At 41.9% G+C, this 17,526-nt stretch overlaps 1 protein-coding gene across 2 annotated transcripts in view; it reads right to left on the minus strand.

Moving 5' to 3' along the window:
* The window catches only part of COG5 (component of oligomeric golgi complex 5), a 215,715-nt gene that overhangs the window by 88,786 nt on the left and 109,403 nt on the right, over positions 1-17,526 (minus strand). For both annotated transcript variants that reach the window (XM_054726639.1, XM_054726638.1), the window contains exon 8: positions 8,271-8,436. In XM_054726639.1, coding sequence (XP_054582614.1) covers positions 8,271-8,436 — 166 coding nt within the window. The remainder of the gene's footprint in view (positions 1-8,270; positions 8,437-17,526) is intronic.

Consider the following 17,526-nt stretch of genomic DNA (forward strand, 5'->3'; position numbering starts at 1 on the left):
AAACCTGCATCTCTGGGGTTTAAATCCTTTAACACCCCAAATAGACTTTTAATTTGTTTTACAGCCTCCAATTTTTACTGGTTAATACTAGACAACAAACCTAATTCAGTTATAGCCTGTCCCAGGCCTCTCCCTACAACCATACCCATACTCTTCTTCAAGGAACAAGCAGTGCCTTCCAAGGATGAACAGTAATTAGAAACAAAGCGACATGAAACATAACACATATATTGGGGTGGGGGAAGGGCAGAGGAAATAAATAAAGGAAAAAGTGATGATTAACATAGGTTACAAAGAAACAAAAACAAAAATACCTTCAAAGGAAACAACAGGAAAGGTTACTTAGTTTTCCACTGTCTCAAAGTAATTAGGGAAAACATTCGCAGTGTGAATATAGAACAAAGGTTAAGACCACATTAGAAAAAAAATTATAATGATCAAGTGTGAAAACACAATCAGACATGGGAAATAGGCAGGAGGAAATCATACAAAATTAAATAAAATACGAAGACATAAAATATAATTAAGAAGAAGATACTAAAAATGGAAAATAAGATATGATCCTATCTAATAAAAGAGTAATATGCAAATTGACCTTCACTCCAAGTCACAAGATGGCTGTCCCCATGTGGTCAAAGATGGCCACCACAAGATGGCTGGCAGGGGAGGGCAGTAGTGGGCAGTTCGGGGTGACCAGGCTGGCAGAGGAGGGCAGTTGGGGAAAACCAGGCCAGCAAGGGAGGGCAGTTGGGGGGAACAGGATTGCAGGGGAGGGCAGTTGGGGGGACTAGGCCTGCAGGGGAGGGCAGTTGTGGGCTATCAGACCAGCAGGGAGGGCAGTTAGGGGAAACCAGGTCTACAAGGGAGGGCAGTTGTGGGAGACCAGGCCAGCAGGGGAGGGCAGTTGGGGGGGGGAGGGGAGACCATGACTGCAGGGGAGGGCAGTTTAGGGTGACCGGGCCAGCAGGAAAGGGCAGTTGGGGGCCACCAGGCCTGCAGGGGAGGACAGTTAGGGGTGACCAGACTGGCAGGGGAGGGCAGTTAGGGGTGACCAGGCCGGCAGGGGAGGGCAGTTAGGGACAATCAGGCCAGCAGGGGAGCATTTAGGCGTTGATCAGGCTGGCAGTAGAGTGGTTAGGGGGTGATCAGGCTGGCAGGCAGAAGCGGTTAGGGGCAATCAGGCAGAGGCAGGTGAGCAGTTGGGAGTCAGCAGTCCTGGATTGTGAGAGGGATGTCTGACCGCCCGTTTAGGCCGGGATCAGGCCTAAACGGGTGGTTGGACATCCCTCAAGGGGTACCATATTGGAGAGGGTGCAGGCTGGGCTGAGGGACAACCTCCCCCACCCCCCCCGCCCCGGTGCACAAATTTCGTGCACCGGGCCTCTAGTATGTACATAAAGTTCCTAAAAAGAAGAACAATGTGAAATGTACAGCTGAGGTAAATTTTCTATAAAAGATAAAATATTCAAACTCAGAAAAAATAGATATAACATTCAATCTCAAAATATATCCTAAAAAAATGACTGAACATTAAAGGTAAAGAAAGAACCATTCAGACATCAAAGAAAAAGTAAGTAAGCTATGTGAGCCGTAAAAATCTGATTAGCAATTCCATTTCTGGTTCCACATGTAGGAGCATGGAACTTATCACTCTGTCCTAACAACAAAGAAAAAGCTGAACTCACTGAAAAATCAACAACTCTTCTTGGAGCCATAAGAGAGGGAGGTCATATGGCAAACCACTGTCCCCCAAATTAGGAAGACCTATAAGCAAATACAGGCAGTTGCTGCTTACCAGGGCAGAGCCTCCCCAGCAGAAACCGCTGAGGGAACCAGTACCATGGCAGGAAAACCAGAATGCTAACTGATGAATTGCTAGAGGCTCAGGGTGGACAATTCTGAGAGTTATAAACTCCAGAGGGATCCTACAGTATTGAGGTTTACCTTCAGGAGCCTGAGTAGGTTTCCACAGTAAATAGTGGAGAAAAATATCCTTATGCTTCCAGAGGAGGAAAGGAAAAAGAATAATTTTGAAATGTGCCAGAGCAGTCTGTTCTTAACAAGGCCTGCTCTCAGGAGAAACTAATTAACTAGAGCCTTATCTGCTGGAATATTACCAGAGCCTAACTGACCTGGGGAACGGAAATACCCACCCAAAGGAGAAAACAATGTGTGTAAAACTCTTGTGAAGTTCGCAGAAGAAAGGTATAGGCTCACTAAAAGAGTGGGGCCTAATAATAGCTCTATAGAATGCTTTCCCTCCCCACATATCTTACCACCACGTTAAAGGCCTATTTACAGCAATTACTTTAACCAAGAAAAAATTACAAGGCATTTTAAAAGGCAAAAAACACAATCTGAAGAAACAGAGCAAGCATCAGAACCAGATATGGCAGGGATGTTGGAATTATCAGACCAAGCATGAATAAACTCAGGGCTCTAATGGACAAAGACAGCATGCAAGAACAGATGAGCAATTTAAGTAAGCAGATGAAAATGCTAAGAAAAAATGCTAAGAAACGCTAGAGATAAAATACACTGTAACAGAAATGAAACATGTCTTTGATGGGCTTATTGGTAGAATAGAGACAGCTGAGGAAAGAATCTTTGAGGTGAGGATACAGCAATAAAATCCTCAAAAACTATAAAGGAAAGAGAATAAACACTGAAAAACAAACAAACAAAGAACAGAACAGAACAACCAAGGACAGTGAGACAACTACAAATGGTATAATATACCAGAAGAAGAAACAGAGAAAGGAACAGAAGAAATAATTGATATAACAGTGACTAAGAATTTCCCTGCTCAGCCCACATGGCTCAATGGTTGAGTGTCAACCAATGAACCAAGAGGTCGCATTTCGATTCCAGGTCAGGGCACATGCCCAAGTTGTGGGCTCAATGCCCAGTAAGGGGTATGCAGGAGGCAGCCAAAACTTGGAAGCAACCAAGATGTCCTTCAGTAGGTGGATGGACATCTTAGTACCTTCTTACAATGAAATATTCATCAGCACTAAAAACAAACAAACCAAAAAAAAAAAAGAGCTATCAATCCATGACTAGACATGTAAGAATCTTAAATATATATTACTATGTGGAAGAAGCCAATATGAAATGGCTGTATACTAGTACTATATACTATATAATTCCAACTATATGATTTCTGGGAAAGGCAAAACTATGGAAACAATAAAAAGATCAGTGGTTGCCAGGGATGAGAGTGGTGGAGATGAACAAAGGGTTTCTTATGGCTGTGAAAATATTCTATGTGACATTATAATAGAGATATGACATTATACATTTGTCCAAACTCATAGAACAGGGGTCCTCAAACTTTTTAAACAGGGGGCCAGTTCACTGTCCCTCAGACCATTGGAGGGCTGGACTATAGTTTAAAAAAAACTATGAACAAATTCCTATGCACACTGCACATATCTTATTTTGAAGTAAAAAAACAAAACGGCAAAAACACCCGCATGTGGCCCGCGGGCCGTAGTTTGAGGATGCCTGTCATAGAATGTACACAACCATGAGTGTACCCTACTGTAAACTATGGAGTTTGAGTAATTTTGATGTGTCAATATTATTTCATCCTTGGTAACAAAGAGACCATCCTAGTGGGGGATGTTGATAACAGGGTATCCTATCTAATAAAAGAGTAATATGCAAATTGACCGCCACTCCAACAAACAGGATGGCTGCCCCCATGTGGACACAAGACGGCCTGCAGGGGATTGGGGGGAAGCAGGCCAGCAGGGGAGGGCAGTTGGGGTGACCAGGCCAGCAGGGGAGGGCAGTTGGGGGGGACTGGGCCTGCAGGGGAGGACAGTTGGGGGCAACCAAGCCTGCAGGAGAGGGCAGTTGGGGAGAACCAGCCTTGCAGGGGAGGGCAGTTGGGGAGAACCAGCCCTGCAGGAGAAGGCAGTTGGGAGAAATCAGGCCTGCAGGGAGGGCAGTTGGGGGGAACCAGGCCTGCAGGGGAGGGCAGTTTGCGGGGACCAGGCCTATAGGGGAGGGCCATTGGGAGTGACCAGGCCAGCAGAGGAGGGAAGTTAGGAGTGACCAGGCCTGCAGGGGAGGACAGTTGGGGGTGACTAGGCCTGCAGGGGAGGACAGTAAGGGGCGACCAGGCCTGCAGGGGAGGGCAGTTGGGGGGGACCAGGCCTGCAGGGGAGGGCAGTTTGGAGGGACCAGACCAGCAGGGGAGGACAGTTAGGGGCGACCAGGCCTGCAGGGAAGGGCAGTTGGGGGTGATCAGGCTGGCAGGGAAGGGCAGTTGGGGGCGACCAGGCTGGCAAGGGAGAGCAGTTAGGAATTACTGGATCAGTGGGGGGGAGGGGGCAGTTGGGGGCGACCAGGCCTGCAGGGGAGGACAGTTAGAGGCAACCAGGCTGACAGGGGAGGGCAGTTATGCGTGACCAGGCCGAAAGGGTAGGGCAGTTAGGGACAATCGGGCCGGCAGGGGAGAAGTTTGTGTCAATCAAGCTAGCAGGAGAGTGGTTAGGGGTTGATCAGGCTGGCAGGCAGAAGCGGTTAGGGGCAATCAGGCAGGAAGGCAGGCTAGTGGTTTGGAGCCAGCAGTCTTGGATTGTGAGAGGGATGTGCAACTGCCCGTTTAGGCTTGATCCCACTGGGATAGGGCCTAAATGGGCAGTCGGACATCCGTCAAGGGGTCCCAGATTGGAGAGGGTGCAGACTGGGCTGAGGGACACACACCCCTGTGCACGAATTTCATGCACCGGGCCTCTAGTGCATGTATAAAGATAGTGGTATATGGAAAATCTCTGTTACCTCCTTCTTAATTTTGCTCTAACCTAAGACTGTTCTAAAAAAAATAAAGTCTTAAAAAGTAAAATGTTAAGGATTAAAAAGGAATCTATAATAATAAAAGGGTAATATGCTAATTAGACCAGACGTCTTTCTGGACGTCCTCCCAGATGACCTTCCAGACAAAGCCAGGGCTATAAGGGAAGCCTGGGTCCCGGGTGCCAGAGGGAAGCCGGTGCCAGCAGCCGGGGGAAGGAAGGACTACTCTTGCACAAATTCGTGCACCGGGCCTCTAGTGAATAAATAAAGTTCCCTGTATGTCCCTCCCTTCCTGGTCATTTTCCCTGCTCTCTCCTCAGAGCTAATGCTATTCTGAATTTGATGACTATTATTACAAAGCATACATTTATACTTTTATTACATACTAGAGGCCCGGTGCATGACATTCACCAAACCTCTAGTATTTAATAAACGTATAAAGCGTGGGGGGGTGGGGGAGGAGGGGAAGAAGGTCCCTCAGCCCAGCCTGTGCCCTCTTGCAGACAGGGAGCTCTGGGGAGGGGGGGGGGGGTCCGGGAGCCCTCAGGGAATGTCTGACTGACAGCTTAGGCCCGCTCCAGCTTCTGGCTGAACGGCACTCCCCCCGTGGGAGCGCAATGACCACCAGGGGGCAGCTCTTGCATTGAGCATCTACACCCTGGTGGTCACTGCGTGTCATAGTGACTGGTGACCGGTGGTTTCGCCGTTTGGTCGATTTGCATATTAGCCTTTTATTATATAAGATTTACATATATAAAACAATATATAGATAGCATAGTCTATTATGTTCTTAGGCTTTAAATATCTTCATACTATATATCTCTTCCGGTAACTTGTTCTTTATGTAATGTTTTTGAGTATTATCTATATTGGGAAATTTATTAGCGTAAATATCACATAGTAGTCTACTTAATAAATAAACCAGTTTATTCATTTTTCTATTGAAGGAAAGTTGTTTTTACTATTTCACTATTGTTATTCACAATAGTGTAATAAAAATTCTTGGCCCAGACTGGGTAGCTCAGTTGGTTAGAGCATCATCCTGATACACCAAGGTTGCAGGTTCAATCCCCAGGCCGGGCACATACAAGAATCAACCAATGAATGCATAAATAAGTGGAACAACAAATCAATATTTTTCCCTCTCTCCCCCTTCCTCTCTCTCTAAAATCAATAAATAAAAATAAATTATTTAACATATATACTAGAGTTTCTCCAGGGTATGATCTTATAAGAGAAATAATAAAATCATAAGGTATACACTTTTAAATCTTATAGATCAATTTCATACAATTGAGTAAAGTGGTTGAACCATTTCATTCTCCTACAATTAGAGTACAAGAATTTGTGAGCTCATCCAACACTTAGTTCTGTCTTAGATTTCGCCAATCTCATGACTGAGACATAGTATCTTATTTAATTTGTATTTCCCCAATAATTATTTCATCCTCCAAAAAGAGACTGAACATCTTTTTACATCTATCACATCTATTAGATACGTTCTTCTTTAAATTGCCTATTCATAGTCTTTATCTGTTTTTCCATTTGAGTTGTTTATCTTATTCTTATTAAATTATACTTTTCAATACCTCACAGGTAACATTTCCCCCTTAAGTTGTATTAATGTTATATTTAATTTTGAAAACAATCTTAACCCTTTGCACTCGCTTGCTTTTCTCGATTTCTATATTCTAATGCTAACCGTGTCGAGTCACACTTGACATCCGAGTGCAAAAGGTTAAACCTATAGAAAATTTAGAAAACATAGTAAAAAGAAATGTTTTCTCTGAATCATTTGTGAATAACATATTGACATGATGCCCAACACCTTTGAATGCAATGCTTTAATGCAATGCATTTCCAAAACACAAGAACATTCTAATACGTAATATTAATATCAGAAATAAGATCAGGGAATTAATATTAATATTGCTAATGTTACATTTTTAAAAATAATAGTGATTATTCTTTTTAAAAATAATAAAGAATTGATGCTTAAGGTTTCTACATTAAATCACAGTATTCACTATTTAACAGAAGATAATAAGGGTTTAAAACTCTTTATTCTTCTAACAAAAGGGCGTACATTAGGATTGACAGTATGTGAATAACTGCTTTTATTTCCTCCTCTATTTTTTTACAACACAATAGGAATGAGATTAAACTACTCCTGAAAATTTAAACATTAGATCAACCTTTCTGAGAATAATTGCTGGGAAAAAATGAGTGAAATCTTCTTTGGCAATTTCTGTTCAAAGCTCTCCTAAAATAGTCTTAATACAGACCTATTCAGAGGCTAGCGCTAACCTTTAAAAACCCATTTAAGATATAAAATTTTTTCTCTTTGTATCTAGTGTAATTATTTATGAGGTTATGTTTATAGCAAATATAAAAATAAAAATGGCTGCCAATAACAATATTTTACTGTTAGCCATGTTTCAAGAATTCTGTTATTAATTTTACATGTTATTCTTTAGGACAACTCTAGTAGTTTATTCAATAGAAAAAGAAAAACTGGAGAGAGTACATATAGACACCACTTTGGGAGACTTTTCTGTAGTCTGAGGAAATGGAGTAGTAAAGCTTAAGAAACAGAGTCAAGATAGATTTGTTTGATGGTCATTAAGCAGAAGATATACTAGCATGATTATGTGTGATGGAAAAGACATGTACAAAAGGAAAAACTGATAAAGTGGCAAAGAGAAGAGATCAACTAAAGCAATGCCCTTGGATGATGGGATCTAATGCAAAAGTGGAGTACTTGGTCTTTGCTAGGAGCAGACAGTTCATCCATATCAATAGGAGAGAAGAAGGAATATAAGGGGAAAAATGCAGAGTTGGGGTTACTTAGATCAGTGAGAGGTACGCATAACATGTCTCTCCTATCTATGAAGTGTGCTATATAGATGAATGTCATTATCAGGGGCAATGTAGTGCTACTCCTCTCCACCTTGAGTCTCCCTAGCTTTAGTTTTCTTTAGATTCTGTTCCTAGTTGTAATATTCCCAAAAGTTTGTGTGTTTTTTTTATCAGTTTCTATCTTCACCATTATTGCTCCTGAATACCAGAATTATCATAAGGAAAAGCCTAAAAAGCTAAGGTAGAGATGGCATTTCCTTAAAAAACTATTTTCTGTCTCAATAAGAAGTACATGTGAGGATAGGGATTTTAGAGAAAAAAAAAATGTTCCTTTTTTGTTCTTGCATCTGCTTCCTCTGAACTAAATGAAGTCACAGTTTATAGATTTTTATCTAGAAGTTCTGAATATACCAATTGGCCAGTTCAACTCAAAACTGATTACACAAAAATGTTATAAATAAATTCTGAAACATAATTTCTCTCATTTTCTGTCTACTAAAAAATGAGTCATTAAATTACTTTGAAACTTGAGTATTTCATATACTATTCAAAGGACTTCTTGGTTATAAATAAATAAAGAAGTTAAATATAAACCAAATCCTTACCTCTCACAGCTGACTGGGAAGGCTGAGTCAAAACTTTGATGTCTAACGCACTATTGATACTTTCTTCTATAGAGGCACAATATCCATCCATGACACTGGTAATGGTATTCTTCAAAGTTCCAAGATTATGGAAAACCTGAAGAGCTGTTCCGACTTGGGTTGGATTCTTTTAAAAGGTGGGGGGTGGGTAGAGTGGAAGTGGATATATAAATAGAAAAACGAACAAAAAAGATATAAATCTACAACTTTTAGAGGTACGTGAGCAGTTACTACAATATTTTCCAATTATCAAAGACAAGCACAAAGACAATGCATTTGGAACAAATATTATTTTTAGTTATTATTTATTTCATAAAAGACAAAGTTAAATATTCTTTATATTAGGTCAACCCTTTTGCTTTTCCTCCTCCTTTAAAGGATAAGATCAGAAGTTTGTTATATTATTAGATCATATTTAAAATTTATCATCAACCCCTATGCAGAGAGCCATCTGGAAGTAACAATTCATCATGATACACCTGACATTAAAACATCTCCAGATACAGCAAGTTTTGTACATGGGAAATATTCTCTGACAATTGTAATAGATCTCAAAGCAGACAGACTAAACACATTTGAAAAATACCATGCTAGAAAGAGCTATACTTCTACTGAAAAGGCAGCAATGTTTCCAGACAATATCTTCTCTTTAAGTGAGGCAGTCAATATTCTAAGAATAATTTTTCTACAAATTGTCACTGTGACCTTCAACAAATATTTAACCTTACAGGAAATTACCCAGCTTCATAAATTGTAATATAAAGTGCAATGAAGACCATGTAATAAGAATAGAAAGGATAATTTCATCAGTAGATCAAGACAGACTTCTGCTTCAAAGCATTTCAGAAGATGTCACAACTTTATTTATTAAACTAAAATTATTTCACCTGCTTTGGAAATAAATATGATGTGATTTTTTCTTTTTCAATGCCGTGGTAACATTACAGAGAGGAAAATAAAATCCCACAAGAACATACTCAGAAAAGAAGCATAGTTGTTTAAGATCCCTAAAAAAGCTTGCCAAAACAGGAACACTGTAACCAAAGCAACAGCTGGCACTGAGCTAATGGAACAGATATATCTGTAGACTACTGTAAAGATTGATCCAAGAAACAGCAAGCAACATTCCAGCATTGACTAGGCTATAGGCTAAAATGAAATTACCTTTGTGAGCATAAATACATCATTAAGTCAAAAGTTTGGCAGGATTTTAAAGAGCTTAACATCACTGAAATTAGAAATGCAGAGACAGAATTTGACTTCATTGGAAATAAAATGCAAAAATTATATAAATGTACAAGACCAGGATTCCACTGTGGATGATATATTAAAAGTCTGAGACCTGGCTGGGATGGCTCAGTTGACTGGAGCATCGTCCATGCACCGAAGGATCACGGGTTTGATTCCCAGTCAGGGCACATTCCTGGGTTGTGGGTTCAGTCCCAGGTCAGGGTGAGTGCAGGAGGCAACTGATAGATGTTTCTCTTTCACATTGATGTTGCTCTCTCTCTCTCTCTCTCTCTCCCTCTCCTTTCCTCTCTCTCTAAAATCAATTAAAAAGAAAACAAAAATATATCCTTGGGTGAGGATTAAAAAAGAATTCTGAAAGGATTGTATAATCCTTGTTCACAAAGACTAACAATCACATTTTACTTTTTCTCCTAAAAAAATATTTCTTCAGCAGTTAAATTACTTTTCTCTAGGTTTCATATATCAGAAAAGAAATACATGCTGAGGAAAGGAAAATGACAAATATATAATATAAATTTTGCTGATGCTATTCTGCTGTTATACTCCATGCAACATTCCACAAAATGACTTGGTTTACAAAGCTTTATGCACTAATATAAAGTCTGAGTTGATTCCAAATGATTTTAACTGGAAAGGCCTGCAAAGATTAAGAAATTTTACTTCCAAAACAATGTATTTATTACTTCCAAAACAAAATACTACAATATTTCCTAAAAGTTTGCTGCCACTTCATATTCAATTAAAACAAACAATAAGGAACTCTAGAGTCAAATAAAATAGATGGGGGACATGGGGAAGGAGAGGCAGAAATTATCAACAGGTCCCCACTTGGCTTCCCCCAAGACAGAGGTATTATAGTGAGAAAGATGCAAAGTCACTAAGCAAAAATTCAAAGAACAGTTATCTCTCACTATTTAGATAATCCTTACTGCTAAAAAGAAAGAAAAAGAAAGCATAGGAAGGAAACAGATCTTTAACAAAAAGCAGGTTAATTCTTTAAACCACTCTCAGTAGAATACATCCTATCTAATAATAGAGTAATATGCAAATTGACCATCACTCCAACCAACACAAGATGGCTGCCCCCATGTGGTAAAAGATGGCTGCCCCCATGTGGACACAAGATGGCTGCCCACAAGATGGCCAGCAGGGGAGGGCAATTGGAGGGACCAGGTCTGCATGGGAGGGCAGTTGTGGGCAATCAGGCCAGCAGGGGAGGGCAGATGGGAGGGACCAGGCCTACAAGGGAGGGAAGTTGGGGGTGATCAAGCCTGCAGGGGAGGGCAGTTAGGGGTGACCAGGCCAGCAGAGGAGGGAAGTTGGGTGCAACTGGGCCTGCAGGGAAGGGCAGTTGTGGGTGATCAAGCCTACAGAGGAGGGCAGTTAGGGGTGACCAGGCCTGCAGGGGAGGGCAGTTAGGGGCAATCAGGCTGGCAGAGGAGCAGTTAGGCATCAATCAGGCTGGCAGGGGAGTGGTTAGGGGGTGATCAGGCTGGCAGGCAGAAGCGGTTAGGGGCAATCAGGAAGGCAGGCAGGCGAGCAGTTGGGAGCCAGCAGTCCTGGATTGTGAGAGGGATGTCTGACTGCCCATTTAGGCCCGATCCCATCGAGATCGGGCCTAAATGGGCAGTCCGACATCCCTCGAGCAGTCCCAGATTGGAGAGGGTACAGGCTGGCCTGAGGGACACACACCCCCATGCACAAATTTCGTGTACTGGGCCTCTAGTATTAAATAAAATTAGGCTGATTTTCAGGTGAATTTTAAGACTAAAAAGTACAGTCCCTAATGATGCACAATAATTGAGAAAGTTTAAAATCCAAATATTTTATTTATCAAGAGTGGTATTAATAAACTCACAAGACCTTATATATAACAGGCATACATCAGGACAAAATATTTAAGGCTATTTATAATATCTGTGTGCATACATCACAACATGATACATATAGGAGAGGCCTAAAACAGTGAAAACTTAATGGAGCTGCATGGGAGATTACATGTAAAGGAAGAAAGAATCACATTAAATAATGTAATTTAAAATCAAGAATTATATTAGCTACCTTGGTTTCGATTCAGAGCTCACCAGTGCCTTTTCTGATTCAGGAACATGAAGCTATTAATGCTTGATGTGTACTTCTCAGCTAACCTAATGTGATTATTTCAGAACCTGTTAACAATCAGCAGTCAACAGTACATAACCCAAATGAAATTAAGAGACTAAGCAGGATATTTAATAGCATAATATGATCTTATCAACCAAAAATCAGCTTTATTCTAGCTAGTTTTAAAGAGAAGCAGAAAAAAATGAAGAGCTGTAGTAAGGCTAGGAGAAAAGGAGAGAGAAAAAAGGAAGAAGAGGATAAATAAGAAAGTGAAAATGGTTTGGAAGAAGAAGGGTCTACAGAAAAGAAGTGATAACACAGAGAGATCCTAAGAAAAAGGAGAAGAGAGCAAAGGAATAATCAATATAGAGGGGGAGGGAGATTATTAACTTCCAAATTTTTTTTTTTAAATCCTCACCTTAGGATATGGTGGTTTTTTTCCAATTGATTTTTAGAGAGAGGATGGGGGCTGGGGGTGGAGACAGGGAGAGAGGGAGGGAGGGAGAGAGAGAGAGGAAGAGAGAGAAAAACATTGATGTGAGAGAAAAACATCAATTGGTTGCCTCCCATACTCATCCAAACCGGGGATTGAACCTGAAACCTAGGTATGTGCCCTTACCTGAAATTGAACCCTCAACCTTTTGTTGGATGGGATCTCATCATATTGGATAATATTAGGTAATATTTCAAGAACACCAAAATGTGTTCAATAATAAAATGAAATTTAGAGGACAATGAAACTAATCATGAAAGATTAAGAGTCAAGCCCCAAATCTTAATCTTTTAATATAAAATTTTAAGTTAAATATATACACATGTCTTATTTTTTAAATTCTAGTCATTCCATGCTTTACCAAAAATATTATGGCAAGAATAACTAGTTAATCCCCTCTTGTTTTTTATTAGTAAAAACCTAATTTTCTTCAGGGGTGAAAATGTGCACTGCCCCAGGCTCATGAATAGCCTAAGCCAGTGGTCAGCAAACTCATTAGTCAACAGAGCCAAATATCAACAGTACAACGAATGAAACTTCTTTTGAGAGCCAAATTTTTTAAACTTAAACTTCTTCTAATGCCACTTCTTCAAAATAGACTCACCCAGGCCGTGGTATTTTGTGGAAGAGCCACACTCAAGGGGCCAAAGAGCCGCATGTGGCTCTCGAGCCGCAGTTTGCCCACCACGGGCGGGCCTAAGCCAATGTTGACAATTCTGCTCATCTTTGCTACATACTTGCTTTCACAGTGCTCCTGACAACTGGGGTGACACTATGACCCACATATGGCCAATAAGACATAAGGACAGGTCTGTTGACAATTTTAGAAAAGGATTTTGTAACACTGCCTTTTGGCTGGCCGTTGGCACAACCCCATCTCCACACCTTGAATATGAACGTAATATCTAGGGGTGTGACTGTTATCTTGTAACTATGACATGACAAGTTAAGAGGACACTCAAGATGACAGAGTGGAAAGGAAGACACGAATCCTTGTTGCATAGCTGGAACAATGTTGCCACCACCCACATCTAAATATCTACTTGGTTAAGCCACTGTTAGTCTAGCTTCTTGCTACAACTCTAGCAGTCTCATCTAGCACCAAATTGATTGAAATACAATATATAAAAATTCATGAGTCTATAATACTTTAAAAAAATGAAAGAAAAAAAAAAGAGAAAAAATAATGCCTTATTTGCTACTACTGGATGTGACTATCATATCAACTCATTACTCTGTAAATTGGTAATTAAAGTGCGAAATTTATTTACTTATACTTATTTTTCAATCACCATTTATCCTCTCTATGCCCTCTTCTACCTCCACCCATCCCTCTCCTCCACTCAATTACCACATTGTTGTACATGTCCATGAGTTCTCTTTTTTTCCCCCCCTCAATACCTCCATTATCCCCCCAACACCCCTCCCCACAAACAGAACTGTCTGCGTGTTCTCTAACTATGGGTCTGTCTCTATTTTGCTTGGTAGTTCAGTTTGTTTATTAAATTCCACATATGAATGAAATCATATGGTATTTGGCTTTCTCTGACTGGCTTATTTCACTTAGCATATGTTCTCCAGGTGCATCCATGCCATCACAAAGGGTAAAATTTTCCTCCTTTTAATGGCAGTGTAGTATTTCATTCTATAAATGTACCACAGCTTTTTTATCCAGTCATCTACTGATGGATACTTGGGCTGCTTCCAAATCTTGACTATTATAAATTATTTAAACTCTCAAGAAACCAAGATGGCAGCATAGTTAATCACCTATACTTGCTGCCTCTCACAACCATATCAAAACACAACTAAACGGCAGAACAACTAGCACCCAGAACCGCGGGAAAGCTGGCTGAGTGGAAGCTCACAACTAGAGAGGTGAAGAAAGTGCACTGAGACAGGTAAGAGGTGCGGAGGCACGGAAAGTGCTGGCACCTGGATGTGCTGCTCTTTAAACTGGGAGGGAGATACAAGCTCCCGCTTGCTCTGAACTCCATTTCCAGGCAAGGCTCTGGGGGACCCAGGCACATACGGGGTGAAACTGGACTGTCTGGCATCGGGACAGGAACATGAGGGCAGCTTACTCTTAGAGGTGCTCGCAGCGATCACTGTTCCTCCTTGGAGAACTGGGACTTCTCCAGTTCAGGGCAGCCATTGCTGTTTGCTCCACCCTGGTGATTCCCAGAGACCACGCCCCATCCAATTTACAACCCCACCCAAGCTGTGTGCATCTGCTTTTGCTTAAAACAAACTGCAGCTGGGTCAGAGAGCCCCAAAGATTCCAAAAGAAGGCCCACTGCCTGGCAGCAGCAGCAGCCTTGCTTCACAGCTGGGCCTCGTCTGGGCACTTCCAAACCTCATACAAAGAGGAGGAATCTGCAGATCTCTCTGTAGCTCCTTCTGGGCGGCCCCAGAGAGTGGCTGACCTTGCACCTCCTTGGGGATCCAAGAGCCAGTGTACCCAGTGGTCAGAGTGAGACCATACCGGATTAAAACTCTTCAGATCCATAAGAGACACACTCAAGGGGCAGACTCAGTGAGCACCAAAGCCCTACTGAAGCAAGTCCTGCCCCATAAAGGTGTCTCCTGAACAACAGATCTTCCAGTGTAGACACAGCTGGTCATCACAGCCAATTGGTCTGGAGGTCAATTCCTTCCAGTGATACCAACAGCAATCAAGGGTTAACTACAATAAGACTGTGCAAACAGCCCACAAAGGGGTGCACCAAGAGCATCCACCTCAGGTGACTGGGGAGGCTGAGGCCGCTGGGCCCTATAGAACACCTACCACACAAGGCCAATCTATCAACTCAAGGAGACTTAGCAACTACCCACCCAGTACATAGAAACAAACACAGGGAAGAAGCCAAAATGTGGAGACAAAGAAACAAGTCACAAATGAAAGAAACGGATGAAAGCAAAATACTGGATATAGAGTTCAAAACCACGGTTATAAGGTTACTCAAGAATCTTTTAGAAACCTCCGAAAAATTTAGTGAGACCCTCAAGGATATGGAAAAGGACCAACTAGAAATTAAGCATACTCTGACTGATATAAAGAATAATATACAGAGAACCAACAGCAGACTAGAGGATCCCAAGAATCAAGTCAAAGATTTGAAATACAAAGAAGCAAAAAAACACCCAACCGGAAAAGCAAAAAGAAAAAAGAACCCAAAAATATGAAGACAGTGTAAGGAGCCTCTGGGACAACTTCAAGTGTACCAACATCCGAATTATGGGGGTGCCAAAAGAAGAGAGCAAGATATTGAAAACCTATTTGAAGAAATAATGACAGAAAACTTCCCCTACCTGATGAAAGAAATAGACTTACAAGTCCAGGAAGTGCAGAGAACCCCAAACAAGAGGAATCTAAAGAGGACCACACCAAGACACATCATAATTAAAATGCCAAGAGCAAAAGACAAAGAGAGAATATTAACCTTTTGCACTCGGATGTCGAGTGTGACTCGACACGGTTAGCATTAGAATAAAGGAATTGAGAAAAAAGCAAGCGAGTGCAAAGGGTTAAAAGCAGCAAGAGAAAAAGTTAGTTACCTACAAGGGAGCACCCACATGATTGTCAGCTGATTTCTCAACAGAAACTATGCAGGCCAGAAGGGAGTGGCAAGAAATATACAAAGTGATGAATAGGAAGAACTTACAACTAAGATTACTCTACCTAGCAAAGCTATCATTCATAATTGAAGGTCAGATAAAGAGCTTCACAGATAAGAAAAAACTAAAGGAGTTCATCACCACCAAACCAGTATTATATGAAATGCTGAAGGGTATTCTCTAAGAAGAGGAAGAAAAAGGTAAAGATAAAAATTATGAACAACAAAGTGACAACAAATACATATCTATCAACAAGTGAATCTAAAAATCAAGTGAATAAAAAATCTGATGAGCCGAAACCGGTCTGGCTCAGTGGATAGAGCGTCGGCCTGCGGACTGAAAGGTCCCAGGTTCGGTTCCGGTCAAGGGCATGTACATTGGTTGCGGGCACATCCCCAATAGGGGGTGTGCAAGAGGCAGCTGGTCGATGTTTCTCTCTCATCGATGTTTCTAACTCTCTATCCCTCTCTCTTCCTCACTGTAATAAATCAATAAATTATATTTTTTTTAAAAAAAAATCTGATGAGCAGAATAAACTGGTGAATATAATGGAATCAGGGGCATAGAAAGGGAGTGGACTGACAATTCTCAGGGGAAAGGGGTGTGGGGGATGCGGGAAGAGATTGGATAAAAATCTTACACCTATGGACAAGGGCAGTGAGGGGATGGGGGTTAAGGGCATGGGGTGGGAACCAGGTGGAGGGGAGCTATGGGGGGGAAAAGAGGAACTGTAATAATCTGAACAATAAGGATTTATTCAAAAAATTTATTTAAGCTCTCATTTTTTATATCCTTAATATATAAAAACCCTGGGTCGAAATAACCAGTAAGGACCAGAGGCTGACCAACCAGAAGTCAGTGCTGGCCCCGTGCCCAAGCAAGTGGTAAGGGGCAATCAGGCAGGCAGGCAGAGGGGTTAGGGGTGATCAGGTAGGCAGACCAGTGGTTAGGGATGATCAGGTAGGCAGATGGCCCCTCGCCAGGCTGGCCCCGCCCCCAAGCAAGCCAATAGGGGCAATCAGGCAGGCAGGCAGGCAGAGTGGTTAGGGGTGATCAGGTAGGCAGACCAGTGGTTAGGGGTGATCAGGTAGTCAGGAAAGTGGTTAGGGGATATCAGGTAGGCAGGCCAGCAGTTAGGGGTGATCATGTAGGCAGATGGCCCCTCGCAGGGCTGGCACCATCCCCCAGCAAAGAAAGCGGGAGGCCTAGGCCAGCCAAGCCATTGCACCCCAGCCTGTCGTCTACAGAGGGAGGACACCAGTGGCAGGGGAGGAGGTCAGCACTGCACAGATGGCAAGCAGTGGCAGCGGCGGGGGGTGGGGCCAGCTGCCTGCAGCCCGGGGAAGGAAAGCCCTGATAGGCCCTGATCTCAGGTCAGGCCTAGGGACCCTACCTGAGGGATCCTGGATTGTGAGAGGGTTCAGACCGGGCTGAGGCCCCACCCCCACCCCACCCCCAAGTGCATGAATTTTCGTGCACTGGGCCTCTAGTAGAAATAATAATAATGGCAATGAACACAGAGGTACATGCATTCTTTTGAATTAGTGTTTATTAGAGTTTATTTCTGGGCTCTCTATTCTGTTCCATTGATCTATATGTCTGTTTTTATGCCAGTACCATGCTGTTTTGATTATTATGTCCTTGTAGTATAGTTTGATATGATTCCTCCAACTTTGTTCTTTCTCAAGATCCCTATTGCTATTTGGGATCTTTTATGGTCCCAAAATTTTGAAATAATTGTTCTAATTCTGT

This window comes from Eptesicus fuscus, chromosome 14 (genome assembly GCF_027574615.1).
Source record: "Eptesicus fuscus isolate TK198812 chromosome 14, DD_ASM_mEF_20220401, whole genome shotgun sequence".
NCBI classification, from domain to species: Eukaryota; Metazoa; Chordata; class Mammalia; order Chiroptera; family Vespertilionidae; genus Eptesicus; species Eptesicus fuscus.